The sequence below is a fragment of the Neolamprologus multifasciatus genome, chromosome 2, assembly GCF_963576455.1.
Source record: "Neolamprologus multifasciatus chromosome 2, fNeoMul1.2, whole genome shotgun sequence".
Lineage (NCBI taxonomy): Eukaryota > Metazoa > Chordata > Actinopteri > Cichliformes > Cichlidae > Neolamprologus > Neolamprologus multifasciatus.
The window spans coordinates 25,754,158-25,765,840 of record NC_140440.1 but is presented as its reverse complement, the minus strand read 5'-3'; the positions used below and the strand labels follow the sequence as shown (position 1 = coordinate 25,765,840).

The 11,683-nt window shown below is 40.4% G+C and overlaps 2 protein-coding genes across 3 annotated transcripts in view; one reads left to right on the top strand and one right to left on the bottom strand.

Annotated features, from left to right (window-relative positions):
• Window positions 1–2,570: 2,570 nt before the first annotated feature.
• Window positions 2,571–9,458, top strand: fbxl3l (F-box and leucine-rich repeat protein 3, like). 2 transcript variants are annotated; one of them, XM_085171543.1, is made up of 5 exons: window positions 2,571–3,010; window positions 4,350–4,710; window positions 4,982–5,104; window positions 5,311–5,482; window positions 6,440–9,458. In XM_085171543.1, the coding sequence occupies exons 2-5, from the start codon at window positions 4,369–4,371 to the stop codon at window positions 7,081–7,083; spliced, it is 1,281 nt and encodes a 426-aa protein (XP_085027669.1). In that variant the 5' UTR covers window positions 2,571–3,010; window positions 4,350–4,368; the 3' UTR covers window positions 7,084–9,458. The 2 variants fall into 2 exon arrangements, with proteins under 2 accessions (XP_085027669.1, XP_085027662.1); XM_085171536.1 differs by having other exon boundaries at window positions 4,326–4,710.
• Window positions 9,087–11,683, bottom strand: part of atp10b (ATPase phospholipid transporting 10B) — a 22,528-nt gene continuing 19,931 nt past the window's right edge. The window contains exon 21 of the mRNA XM_085171421.1: window positions 9,087–10,695. Within this exon, the coding sequence (XP_085027547.1) occupies window positions 10,431–10,695 (265 nt within the window). The 3' untranslated portion in view covers window positions 9,087–10,430. The remainder of the gene's footprint in view (window positions 10,696–11,683) is intronic.

Sequence of the window (11,683 nt, the reverse complement as noted above, 5' to 3'; positions counted from 1 at the left end):
TCTTTTCCCTAATTACTGCCAGACTTGTTGAATCAATGAACAATTAAATAGAACCTGCGTGACAGAGTGAAGGAGGATAACAGAAAAAGCAACACATTGTGCAACAATCTAAAGAAACTGCTGAAAAACAAAATAACTGACATCTAAATGATCCCCGAGACTTTTGGGAAAACATTCTGTGGCAAAAAGTTGAACTTCTGGAAAAGTTTGTGTCCAGTCATATCTGGTTTAAAACTTAAAAAAAAAAAAGATCATATCAACATTAAAACATAGTGGTGGCAGTGTGATAGTCTGAGGTTGCTTTGCTGCTTTACTAACTGGACGACTTGCTGTAAATGACGTAACTATGAATTTAGCTCTCAACCAGAAAATCCTGAATGGTAAAGTGCCCTGAGGCTCAAGCGCACTTGAGTTATGCAGCAGGAAAATCATCTAAAAACTACCAGCACCAGCAACAACAACACACTCTGAATGGCTAGAGAAATAAAATGAAAGTTTAGGAGTGGCCTAGTCAGTGTCAATGCTTAATTGTCAGTGTTGTGTTCAGTTTTTCAGACCTAAATGAAAAGCTGCAGATTTTGTCTTTTCCCTAATTACTGCCAGACTTGTTGAATCAATGAACAATTAAATAGAACCTGCGTGACAGAGTGAAGGGGGATAACAGAAAAAGCAACACATTGTGCAACAATCTAAAGAAACTGCTGAAAAACAAAATAACTGACATTTAAATGATCCCCGAGACTTTTGGGAAAACATTCTGTGGCAAAAAGTTGAACTTCTGGAAAAGTTTGTGTCCAGTCATATCTGGTTTAAAACTTAAAAAAAAAAGAAGATCATATCAACATTAAAACATAGTGGTGGCAGTGTGATAGTCTGAGGTTGCTTTGCTGCTTTACTAACTGGACGACTTGCTGTAAATGACGTAACTATGAATTTAGCTCTCAACCAGAAAATCCTGAATGGTAAAGTGCCCTGAGGCTCAAGCGCACTTGAGTTACGCAGCAGGAAAATCATCTAAAAACTACCAGCACCAGCAACAACAACACACTCTGAATGGCTAGAGAAATAAAATGAAAGTTTTGGAGTGGCCTAGTCAAAGTCCGGAAATAAATCAGACTCAGATGCTTTGATATGACCTTTCTGTTGAATGTAAACCCTCCATTGTGTCTAAATTATAACAATTCTGCAAAGAAGAGTGGGACAAAATTTGAAAGAATAATTGCCAGTTATTGCAAACATTTGATTACAGTTCTTGCTGCCAAATGTGGTAGAAGACTGTTTTAGATTTTAGGGGCAATTACTTTTTTACGGGGGACCGGTAGATTTGGATAGTTGTTTTTCTCTTAATAAATGAAATCATTATTTAAAAAATTGCAGTTTGTATTTACTCGTGTTGTCTTTGTCTAAAGTTAAAATCTGTTTTTGATGATTTGAAATATAGAAGAATGACAAATGTAAACTCCTGTGCAGCACCATCTTTCACATGATCAATCACTTCAGATTGTTCTGGTTTTCTATGATCTGAGTTTGATAATGTGGATCGCACAGTCTTATTAAACACATTACATCAGGTGGTGTCTGTGTCTGCATAAAAATTTATTCTTGCAGACAAAAGTTTTTCTCACTCTACTAATAATTTCTCGTCAAAAAAAGGGCTGCCCCATCCTGTGGTGTTCAACAGAGATCCATTTTGTAGCCTATACAGTTTGACTTTAATATGTTGCCTCTTGGCCTCATACTTATTTTAAAATGTGAAGATTGGACTTTTGACATCAGGCACTTTGTGACATTGACTGCGAAAGATTCTTTGTAAATAAACCTCTCTTAGTTAAGACCCCAGGCTGCACAAGAGTCTGTGCCCAAGGTTTTCTATGTCAGTTTTCTACAAATTGTTCTTGTGCCTTTCCATTTCAAAGTAATTTTGGAAAGGCCCTGCACAGTGTAGTCCCCAGAGTGATAAACATGACCATCTCTTCTTGTCTGCTCCTCCCTCTCTTGCTATTCCACTCTGCAAACTCAGTATCCAGACATGCAATAGGCCTAAAACACTGGGGTTGCCAAAAGCCCAAAGTTCTGTAAGGTACTGAGAAATAGCAGCCAAAGTCGGAGGAACAAACCGTGATTTACAACTTGATTAGGATTAACAGGTTAAAATAACAACAAAACCATGCCAGTATTTTTAAGAGCAGACTGACACCATAGGCATGACAGAATCCAGATGTAAACATCCGGATGGTTTGATGTTTTTCACCTTGAGCTTGTAAACCCACATGTGACTGCTATTTTTTTAATGAGTTTAGATCAATGTAAACGTTTTTATCAGGTATAATTGTTTTGCCATCTGCTTTAGATGTGCCAGTTTGTGAAGCAGCAAGATTCATAACACTAAGAAACCACCTGACGTCGTATTCTAACTTTTCTTCACCGCTGACGGCCGCGGTTAATAAACTGCTTTAATCGGCACAGGTTCGATAATCAAGGGTTTATAAAGTGTGTTCCTGTGTGGGGTTTTAATGAGCATGTCCACAAGATCACTCTCTCCGTCACACAAACACACGCACGCACACTTTGACACACTGACCTAGTTTCTGTGTGCACGCGTGCACACACTATCTTGTGCCCTCTGCTCACTGGTCATGAGGACAACAACGCTCATTGAGTGACCACATAAATTAGAGTTAGTATAAACAATCCCTTCCGACTTCCTGAAATGTGAAAATATATGTCCTCTGCTCACGCAGAACTGTTAATCTGTTTTTCTGCGCGCAAGATGGTGGTGGGAGATGCAGATCCATGTTTTCCTCAGCTCACGTGTACCGGCTGCTCGGCAGCGCCCGTCAAGCTGTCGCTAAAGTGAAGAGAGCTTATTATGGGAGCTGCTCCTGCTGTCCTATATCAACAGCAGCCAGCATTTCTGCAGTCATCTCCAGCCATGGCTCCAAGTGGACGCTGTCATCTCAGCTGGCAGAGCACGAAACCCTGCGGAAGGCGTCGTTTTTAAGCCGTTCGGGTAAGTAACTCTGAGCTTTATTGATATTTTGGACTGTGAGTAAAAGATCGATTGCGGAATTGGAGGAGGCTGGAGGAGAAGGGCTGTGTTACGATTCGGTCAGCTTTGCTGCAGACTCATAAATGCTCATAGGACACCTGCATTTATGCATTTTAAAGTTTCTGTTCAGCTTTTTTTGAGCATGTGCAACATGCAATAATATGCAACGACGGTAACAACAACAGCAACACAATACAATGCAAGGAAAGCAATAGTAGTGGTAATAACAGAGGGACAATACTATAAATGGGTTTTAAAACAGATTAGCATATTTCATGGTTAGTGAAACGCGAACACCATTAGCTGATACTTTATTTAGAAGACCTTCGTACATATTCTGGAGCCAGTATTGACTCTTGAATAAAAACAACATCAGCTCACAGACAGATTTTTACAGTGCATCTCGGTTAGTTTTTAGACACTTTTAGTTTTTAGACTGGTCGCTGATGCATTAAATTATGTCGGTGCTTATAGTGTCTAAGATTGTTTCTTCGAGTGTGGTGGTGGTAAGATAAAGGACAAAGACTTCCGTTTTAATATCAAGTGTTATATACGTACCTTATATTTGCGTTATACAGTGCTCATGTGTCCTTTGACATAGTTGGGAGTTCATAAATCTAGTTCTGACAGCATTTATTTGTTTGAGTATAGTTTGGCTGTCATGGAACGCAGATAACATAGAGAGTTATATGTTAGAGAACTCTGTGCTTTTAGTGGATAAATATAAAGTTCTTTGTTCTTTTTAAAAAAAATTATACTAAACAGAAAAAATGTCATTGGCAAATACTGAATGTGTGAAAAAAAGAGAAAATTCTCATTGGATCAAGACACATTTAAAACTCTCTGATTTATCAGCACGTTGGTGGCTCCATAGTTACACATTTGCCCAGCAAGCACAAGAACCCTGAACTCTGAGAGAAACCTGAGACTAGAAAAAACACTCAAATTGGGGCTTTGACAGAAAGACAATCGCATGTAAAAATGTGGTGACTCCCTGTGAATAATGGAGCAGCCAAATGTAGCTTCTTTATTATATCAGGGCTTTAAAAACATAAAACTCTAAAAGAAAATAATTAATGAAACATTTCAGGAAGCTATAATTAAGTGGGTAAATAGTGTTAAAGCAGATAATTATAGAATTGGAGATGTTTGTCCCTAAACACAAAACCTGTTCAGTGCTACCAGCATAAACTGAGTTCACACTGTACTGCAATTCATGGCTTGTGTAATCCCAGCACACAGTAAAATCTTAACCCTGCACATCCCTTTTAAACAGATCTTTGATTTTATGACACCACAGTGGGCTGATTTGCTTCAGAATGAAGCGAGGAAGGACAGGTCTGAAATCACAGTGCCAGATTTTCCCCTCCCTCGGAGAGCGGGCTAAGAGACCGAAGTGGATGACTCCAGCACAAGACTGGGGGAACCTGCCCCATCACGTCGTCCTGCAAATCTTCCAGCATCTGTCCCTGGTCGACCGGGCCAGGGCATCATCCGTGTGCCGGTGCTGGAATGACGTCTTTCACACCCCTGACCTGTGGAGGAAGTTTGAGTTTGAGCTCAATCAGCCAGCCACGTCTTACTTACGCTCCACTCACCCTGACCTCATTCAGCAGATCATCAAGAAGCATGCCCAACACCTGCAGTATGTTAGCTTCAAAGTAAGAGCCTCCCCTGCCGTCTCTCATTTCCTCTCACCTGTTTCACCTGCTGTGGCCTCTTTCTCTTCCTCCATTTTCATAACGCACTGTCTTATAAACAATACCTGCCCTCCTTAACCTGAACTGCTGCAGAATTGAGCATCACATGTCAGCAGTTTTGGCATCGACGTGCTTAATTATCTAGAGTGATTCTTACACCTCAGTCTTTCATCAATTATTTTAATGTCTCTTCCCTCCTCTCCAAAATGTTGAATCACTGCTGGTAAATCAGGTGGACAGCTGCACCGAATCTGCAGAGGCAGCTTGTGACATTCTCTCTCAGCTGGTGAACTGCACCATCAAGACCCTGGGGCTGATTTCTACAGCACGGCCCAGCTTCATGGATGTATCTCAAGTAAGAAATGGCCTGTTTATATTTGATTTTTTTTAAAACACACATAATATATGCTGGTATTTCAAGTCATCATGAAGATTGTATTCACCGCTTCCCCTGGTGCATTATTATTTTTTCCACTTCCTGTAAAAAGATTTGCAGTTTTCTACATCAGCAATAACAGATAATGAATCCTGGTTTGATGAACATCGTTGGTATCTCCTCAGGCCCATTTTGTGTCTGCCCTGACGGTGGTGTTCGTAAACTCCAAGTCATTATCCTCCATCAGGATCGATGACACCCCAGTGGATGATCCGTCCCTGAAGGTGCTGGTTGCCAACAACAGTGACACCCTTAAGTTGCTGAAGATGAGCAGCTGCCCTCATGTCTCCCCAGCTGGTTAGTACACCTGCAGTATTTTAGCTTCAAAGTGGGCACTGTGAATACTCATCAACAAGATGCTCAATTTTGCTTTTCTTGGAACTGAGGTACTTCAGCGTGGAACTGATTGCCAAAAAGAAAATTAAATTCACAGACTGTTTATGAAGGTGAACATAAACAACATGATGTCACCTGTCAGCTTATGGACTCCCATTATGAACCCTTTAAACTATATGACAGGGGAGGTGAGCTGACCCTAAACCCAAGCACACTATAGACCAGTTGGGTAGTAACCTGACAGTCACAAGGTGGCCCCACTGTGAAATCGTACCATACCACCATAAAATCATCAGGAAAGTGTTTATTGTGGCCATAAAGCAAGTGAGAAGTAAGGTTATCTTCTTATAGATTTCTTTACAGTTGACCCCTGCTGCCCAAGAAAGAATGCAGCTTTAAGGACAAACCTTTAATACCCAGAAGCTATGAACACCTTTTAGTATACAGTCTGTGATTAAGGGTACAACCGTGCCTCAACTAACATACTCATATAAAGGTATATATGTCTGTGAAGGTTCTCAGTCATCCAGGTCATCGTAGTCAAAGGAGCTTGCAAAGAAAAGCGTCTGGACTTCTTTAAGTTGCTTGAAGACATTTCACCTCTCATCCGAGAAGCTTCTTCAGTTCTAAGGTCAAATGGTGGGGAGTCCCAGATTTAAACCTAGTGGGAGTATCCCCCCGCAGAGGGACAAAAGGACACCCTGATGATCCTCTAATCGCCTGAGCCAAGGTGTGAAACTGGGTGTGGGTCCCAATCAGCCAGGGTTTCGGGTGAGCTCATTGTGAACCGTCTGGTGAACCGTCTTCAAGCAACTTAAAGAAGTCCAGACGCTTTTCTTTGCAAGCTCCTTTGAATAAAGGTATATACATTCTCAAAGGCTCTAAAACATTAAGACACTCTTCTCTCTTTTTCATAAGGTATCTTGTGTGTGGCAGACCAGTGTCATGGCCTCAGGGAGCTGGCGTTGAACTACCATCTCCTAAGTGATGAGCTTCTTCTTGCCCTGTCTTCTGAAAAACACGTTCACTTGGAACATCTGCGCATTGACGTGGTGAGTGAAAACCCCGGCCAAACACATTTTCACACCATCAAGAGGAGCAGCTGGGAGGCTTTGATCCGCCACTCGCCGAAGGTCAACATAGTCATGTATTTCTTCCTGTATGAGGAGGAGTTTGAGCCCTTTTTCTGTGAGGAGACCCCCGTCACCCACCTGTACTTTGGCCGAGCTGTTAGTAAAATGATGCTAGGCCGCATTGGACTGAACTGCCCTCGGCTGGTGGAGCTGGTTGTGTGCGCCAATGGCATTGAGCCCCTGGATGAGGAGTTAATCCGCATCGCAGAGCGCTGCAAGAGCTTGACAGCGATCGGGCTCGGTGAGTGTGAGGTGACCTGCAGTGGCTTTGTGGAGTTTGTGAAGATGTGCGGGGGCAGGCTGACACAGCTGTCAATCATGGAGGAGGTGCTGATCCCAGACAGCAGCTACAACATAGAGCAGATCCACAGTGAGGTGTCGAAGCACCTCGGGCGGATGTGGTTTCCTGATATGATGCCCACCTGGTAGGCTGACATGAAGCCAGAGCTATCAATGATGGCATTAAACTATGGTTACAGTTTAAAAATTTAATAGACATAAGATTTAGAAAAGGAAAAACGGCCCCTGACTGGAAAGCCCTGCTTGGAGAAAGACTTTGGGCCAGAGAAGCACAGGCATATACGTTTGGCTTTGTGTAAGATTGGAACCCTGCTTTCCCAGGTGAAAATCCACTGCCAGCGCACCACCATCACCCTATCTCTATCATGTGAAAATGATTTGATTTCTTGTGTTCTTGCACATTTGTCACACTTACATGTTTTAGACCATCAAACGAATCTTAATGTCATACAAAGAGTCAGAATGAATACAAAATGCAGTTTTTAAATAACAATTTAATTTATTAAGGGAACAAAAGCTATCCAAGTCTACCTGATCCTGTGGGAAAGAGTAACTGACCCCTAAATCTAATAAGGGATTGTGCCACTCTTGGCAACAAGAGCTGCAATCAAGTGTTTGTGATAATTTGCAATGATTTTTGCCCACTTTTCTTTGCAGAAGAAGAGTTGAAAACACTTAAGGTCATGGCGAAGTATCTCAATCTAAGTTCATACGTTCACTTGGCTTCTCCCAAACCTTCACTTTGTTTGTTTAGGGTTTTTTGTTTTGTTTGTTTTTTTGAGCCATTCAGAGGTGGACCTGCTGATGTGTTTCAAATCATCACCGTGCTGCGTAACTCAAGTTTGATTGAGCTTCAGTCCATGAAATGATGACCAGAAATTTTCCTTCAGGATCTTCTGGTAGAGAGCAGAATTTATGGTTCCTTTAATTACAGCAGGTCATCCAGGTCCTACAGCAGATAGTTTGATTGCAGTTCTTGCTACCAACAGTGGCACAACCACTTATCAGGTTTAGGGGGAATTTGTCTTTCAAACAAGTGCCAGGTAGGTTTGGGTACCTTTTTTTTTTTTCTCTCTCTCAGTAAGCAAAGTCATTGTTAAAAAAAACTGCAAAATGTATTTACTTCAGTTTTCTGTGTCTAATATTAAAATTTGTTTGGTGATCTGAAACATGTAAGCATGAGAAATAAGCTGGGGACAAAATTAGGAAAGGTGAAAACATTTCTTCACGGCACGTCTTGGCCTGCTCACTATGGGTAATTTCTGTAGCTGTTGGGTACCATCAATGAATTTTAAGTAAGAATAATACACTTCTCTGAAAATAGTTCATGCATAAAAACGTCTGATTGCTTTCTGTCTGTCACTAAATGGTGTAATGAAACATGTTGGTTGCAGTTGAATGATGGGCTCCATTTTTAACCATGGTGTATAAAAGAGCGTGACGTTGCCATCTGCTGGTCGTTGGTAGGGAAAAATCCCCCAAACATAATTCACAAGTCCTTTACGTTTCTACATCTACATCCTTATTTCATTACATAAATTAATGAAATAATTAACCAGTTAATTTAAAACTCTTCCTCAAGTTACAGATTTTTCTGGATTTAACCACATTTGCATGCATTCAGGTGAGGACACTAACCACAGTGATACCGGTTCATTGCAGAAAGAACAGGAGTTTCCTGTTGAGTCGGAGCGAGTCACACCTCCACGGAAAACACAATGGGTCTTTTGTCTGTTGGCCTGTTTTACTTTGCCGTCTTTTCATTTAGTTGACAGGTGTTAAAAATCAGGTGATAGCAGGTGTTTGACTAAAGGCTTTGAACAGAAATGAATATGCAGAACTCAGATTAGGTTATGTGGTGACGTGGTCAGTTTATGCTGTGACACTGTCAGGTCAACAGTTCTTCTTCTTCTTTTTTCCTTTTTAAAAAAACAAAACAAAAACATGTGCACTTAAAAAAAAAAGATTTGCTGTCCTCATAAACATGAAGGAATAATTTTGAGGCAAAGGCAGTTGAAATCTATCAAATCAAAGATTTATTTATTAAAATAAGTAATCATTAAGCGAAATATGTTTGGTATAAAATGTACTACCAGATTCCTTTAAATGTAACATTACATGGAAAATTTACATTTTTTTTTTATAATTATTGTCCTGGGATTTAATATGTAGTTAGTTGGTTCTTTGCTTGTAAGGGAGTACCAACTCACAGTCGTTCCTCTGTTTAAAACTGAAGTATTTGTATCAAATCTGATTACGACGATAGTTTTGTGCAAAAGGTACAAATGAACCATTACAGGCCCACGATGTGCAATGACACGCTGTCCCACATACGGCTGTAAAGATCTGTTTTGTATTTGTTTACTTTGCGTGGATGTAGTTAGTAGAAGAGGAATTGCTGTATAAATTTATATCACTTATTGTTAGTGGTTTTTGTGTATGTGCAGCATTGATGTCAGCTTCATTGAAACTGCTTTTTATTCTACACAGGCTGTATTTAAATACTAATAAATAAAAAAACATGTTTACATAACTGTAATGTTGCATGATCTCCTAAACAGTGAAGCCTGATCCAAGCTGACTTTGTCCCGTTTGACCTTTCTGCAGCACTTCGTTTTCAGCGCTAGAGGGCAGCAAAGATCTAACTGGGGGGGTGGGGGGGTGGACGTTATATAAGCAGAGCTGCTACTGTATAATGAGGTATACCAATGATACCTCAGCCTTTTTTTACAAGTGGATTTGCTTGTGCACACTCGATTTCCATTTTTTTTAAAAAGCAGCAGACTTTGTAGCTCAGAAGTCTTTGCTTCTGATTCTTCTAAATTTATCTTTTTTGGCTTGTTTGATGTAGATGCTCCAGCTGGATTTACATAAAGCTTGACACACAAACATTCACAAACATTCACACACACACACACACACACACACACACACACACTGGTTGTTGGTGTGGAAAATAAAATTTGATTTCCATGCATTTCCATGGTAATTTTCACAGACATGCATACCGAACACAAAAATTACTCCAAGGCTAGCTTATAAATGCCACTAATGATATTAATAATCGCAGCAAATTAAATAGAGGATCTGTAACTGTGGCTGTTTAGGATATCTAGGTGAGAGGACCACATTAAACCAGCTAAGCATTTTGTCCTGGAAAAGTGCCACTTTTTGAAGGGGTGGGTGGCATGACTAATTGGGTTACCACTATGCGCTGAAACCTCATCAGGAAACTAACAGGCTTATGTGTTACTTTGTTAGGAGGAGAGGAAGGAACAGACGGCCCACATGCTTTTGTCACGTAGTTTATTGCAAAATAAACTCCAGTTAGAGAGCAGCAGTATCTCCCTGATTGCATTTCAAAAATGAAACATTAATGTATACAGGGGGACTTCATGTATATAAAATCCTCTGAATAAATAATCATCTTAGAATTCCTTTTCCCTTCATGTTCCCTGTGAGTCTGCAGACTTTTGCTAGTTTTTAGCTATGGCATTCAGTGTGGAATCATCCCCCATGATATCAGCAACCGCAAGAGACTCGCAAATGAAGTCCACAGGGGTTTCCAGGGTGGGAGAGGGTGGGGTAGAGAGCCTAGAGCGTTTGACCTGCCCGCCGCCCCTGTAGCTCCTCAACTCCTTCATCCACTCTTCTCTGATGGAGGGGTCCTTACGGTCCAGATGCTTAGCTTGTATGAACGGGGAGAGGGCGATAGAGTTCTGCAGCACGTGAAAAATGTACCTGAGGGAGAGAGTGTGGTGGTGAGAAAGTAGGCCAGTGAAAAATATGCAGCCCTTTGATGTAAATCAGAACGTTCTCTCTAAATATCAGCACTTTCAGACGCATCAGCAACCGAGAAGAAGACCAAGCTGTGGCGCAGTCCTTCTTGACCTTCACGTTTAACAATATTCAACTACAATTCTGCAGGTAGGGTTTACGCACTGTAAGAGCCTCATAATTGCATAGCAGTTAATGATGTACACAAGTCAAAGCGTGCTCTAGATCAATAGAAGTAATTAAAATATGAGACCCGCTAGGTTTAAATATGTGTGCAAATGTAGACTAAAATCGTGATTTCTGTTTTTGTTGTTTTTTCTGTTGCCGCTCATCTAAGGTTATCTATGGCCTGTTGTGCAGAGATGTTCTATTACTCTTTTAAAGATTTTAAGTGGCTAAAAAAAGGGTAGCATTAGAGAAAAGTAGCATTGTCTGTTCCCTTTAAAAACCTCAGGATGATTCAGATTTGCTGTTGAAAACCATTGGGCTAGAAAATTCAACACAAATAGACATGAATTAGGAAATAGATATAAACATAATAGGAAAACTGCTCAAATGGGTTTTTTGAAAATCGATTAGGAAGTGAGTTATATTTTGAACATGAATCCAGCATTGAATGAGTCATTCATTAACTAAAAATAGAGAATATTTGCTGCTTTTTCTCTTTATTCCATTTTGAGTCACCGTACTGTCGACTGTGCTGAACGCAAAATACATTTATTAAAAGAATTATTATTGGTTTCAGAACATTTTTATTTTCCTCTGGTTGTCATATGACAAAAAAAATGGAGAACGTTAGAGTTTAATATCCTTAGTGTTAATTAACACCTGTGCAACTAATTGTTGCTTTTCTATAATAATAGATCTGTAAGTGTATGTACATCCTTTCACATTTGGTGACTCCTTAAAGTAGAAATGAAGGGAAATACACAGCAAAACCCACCTTATGCTG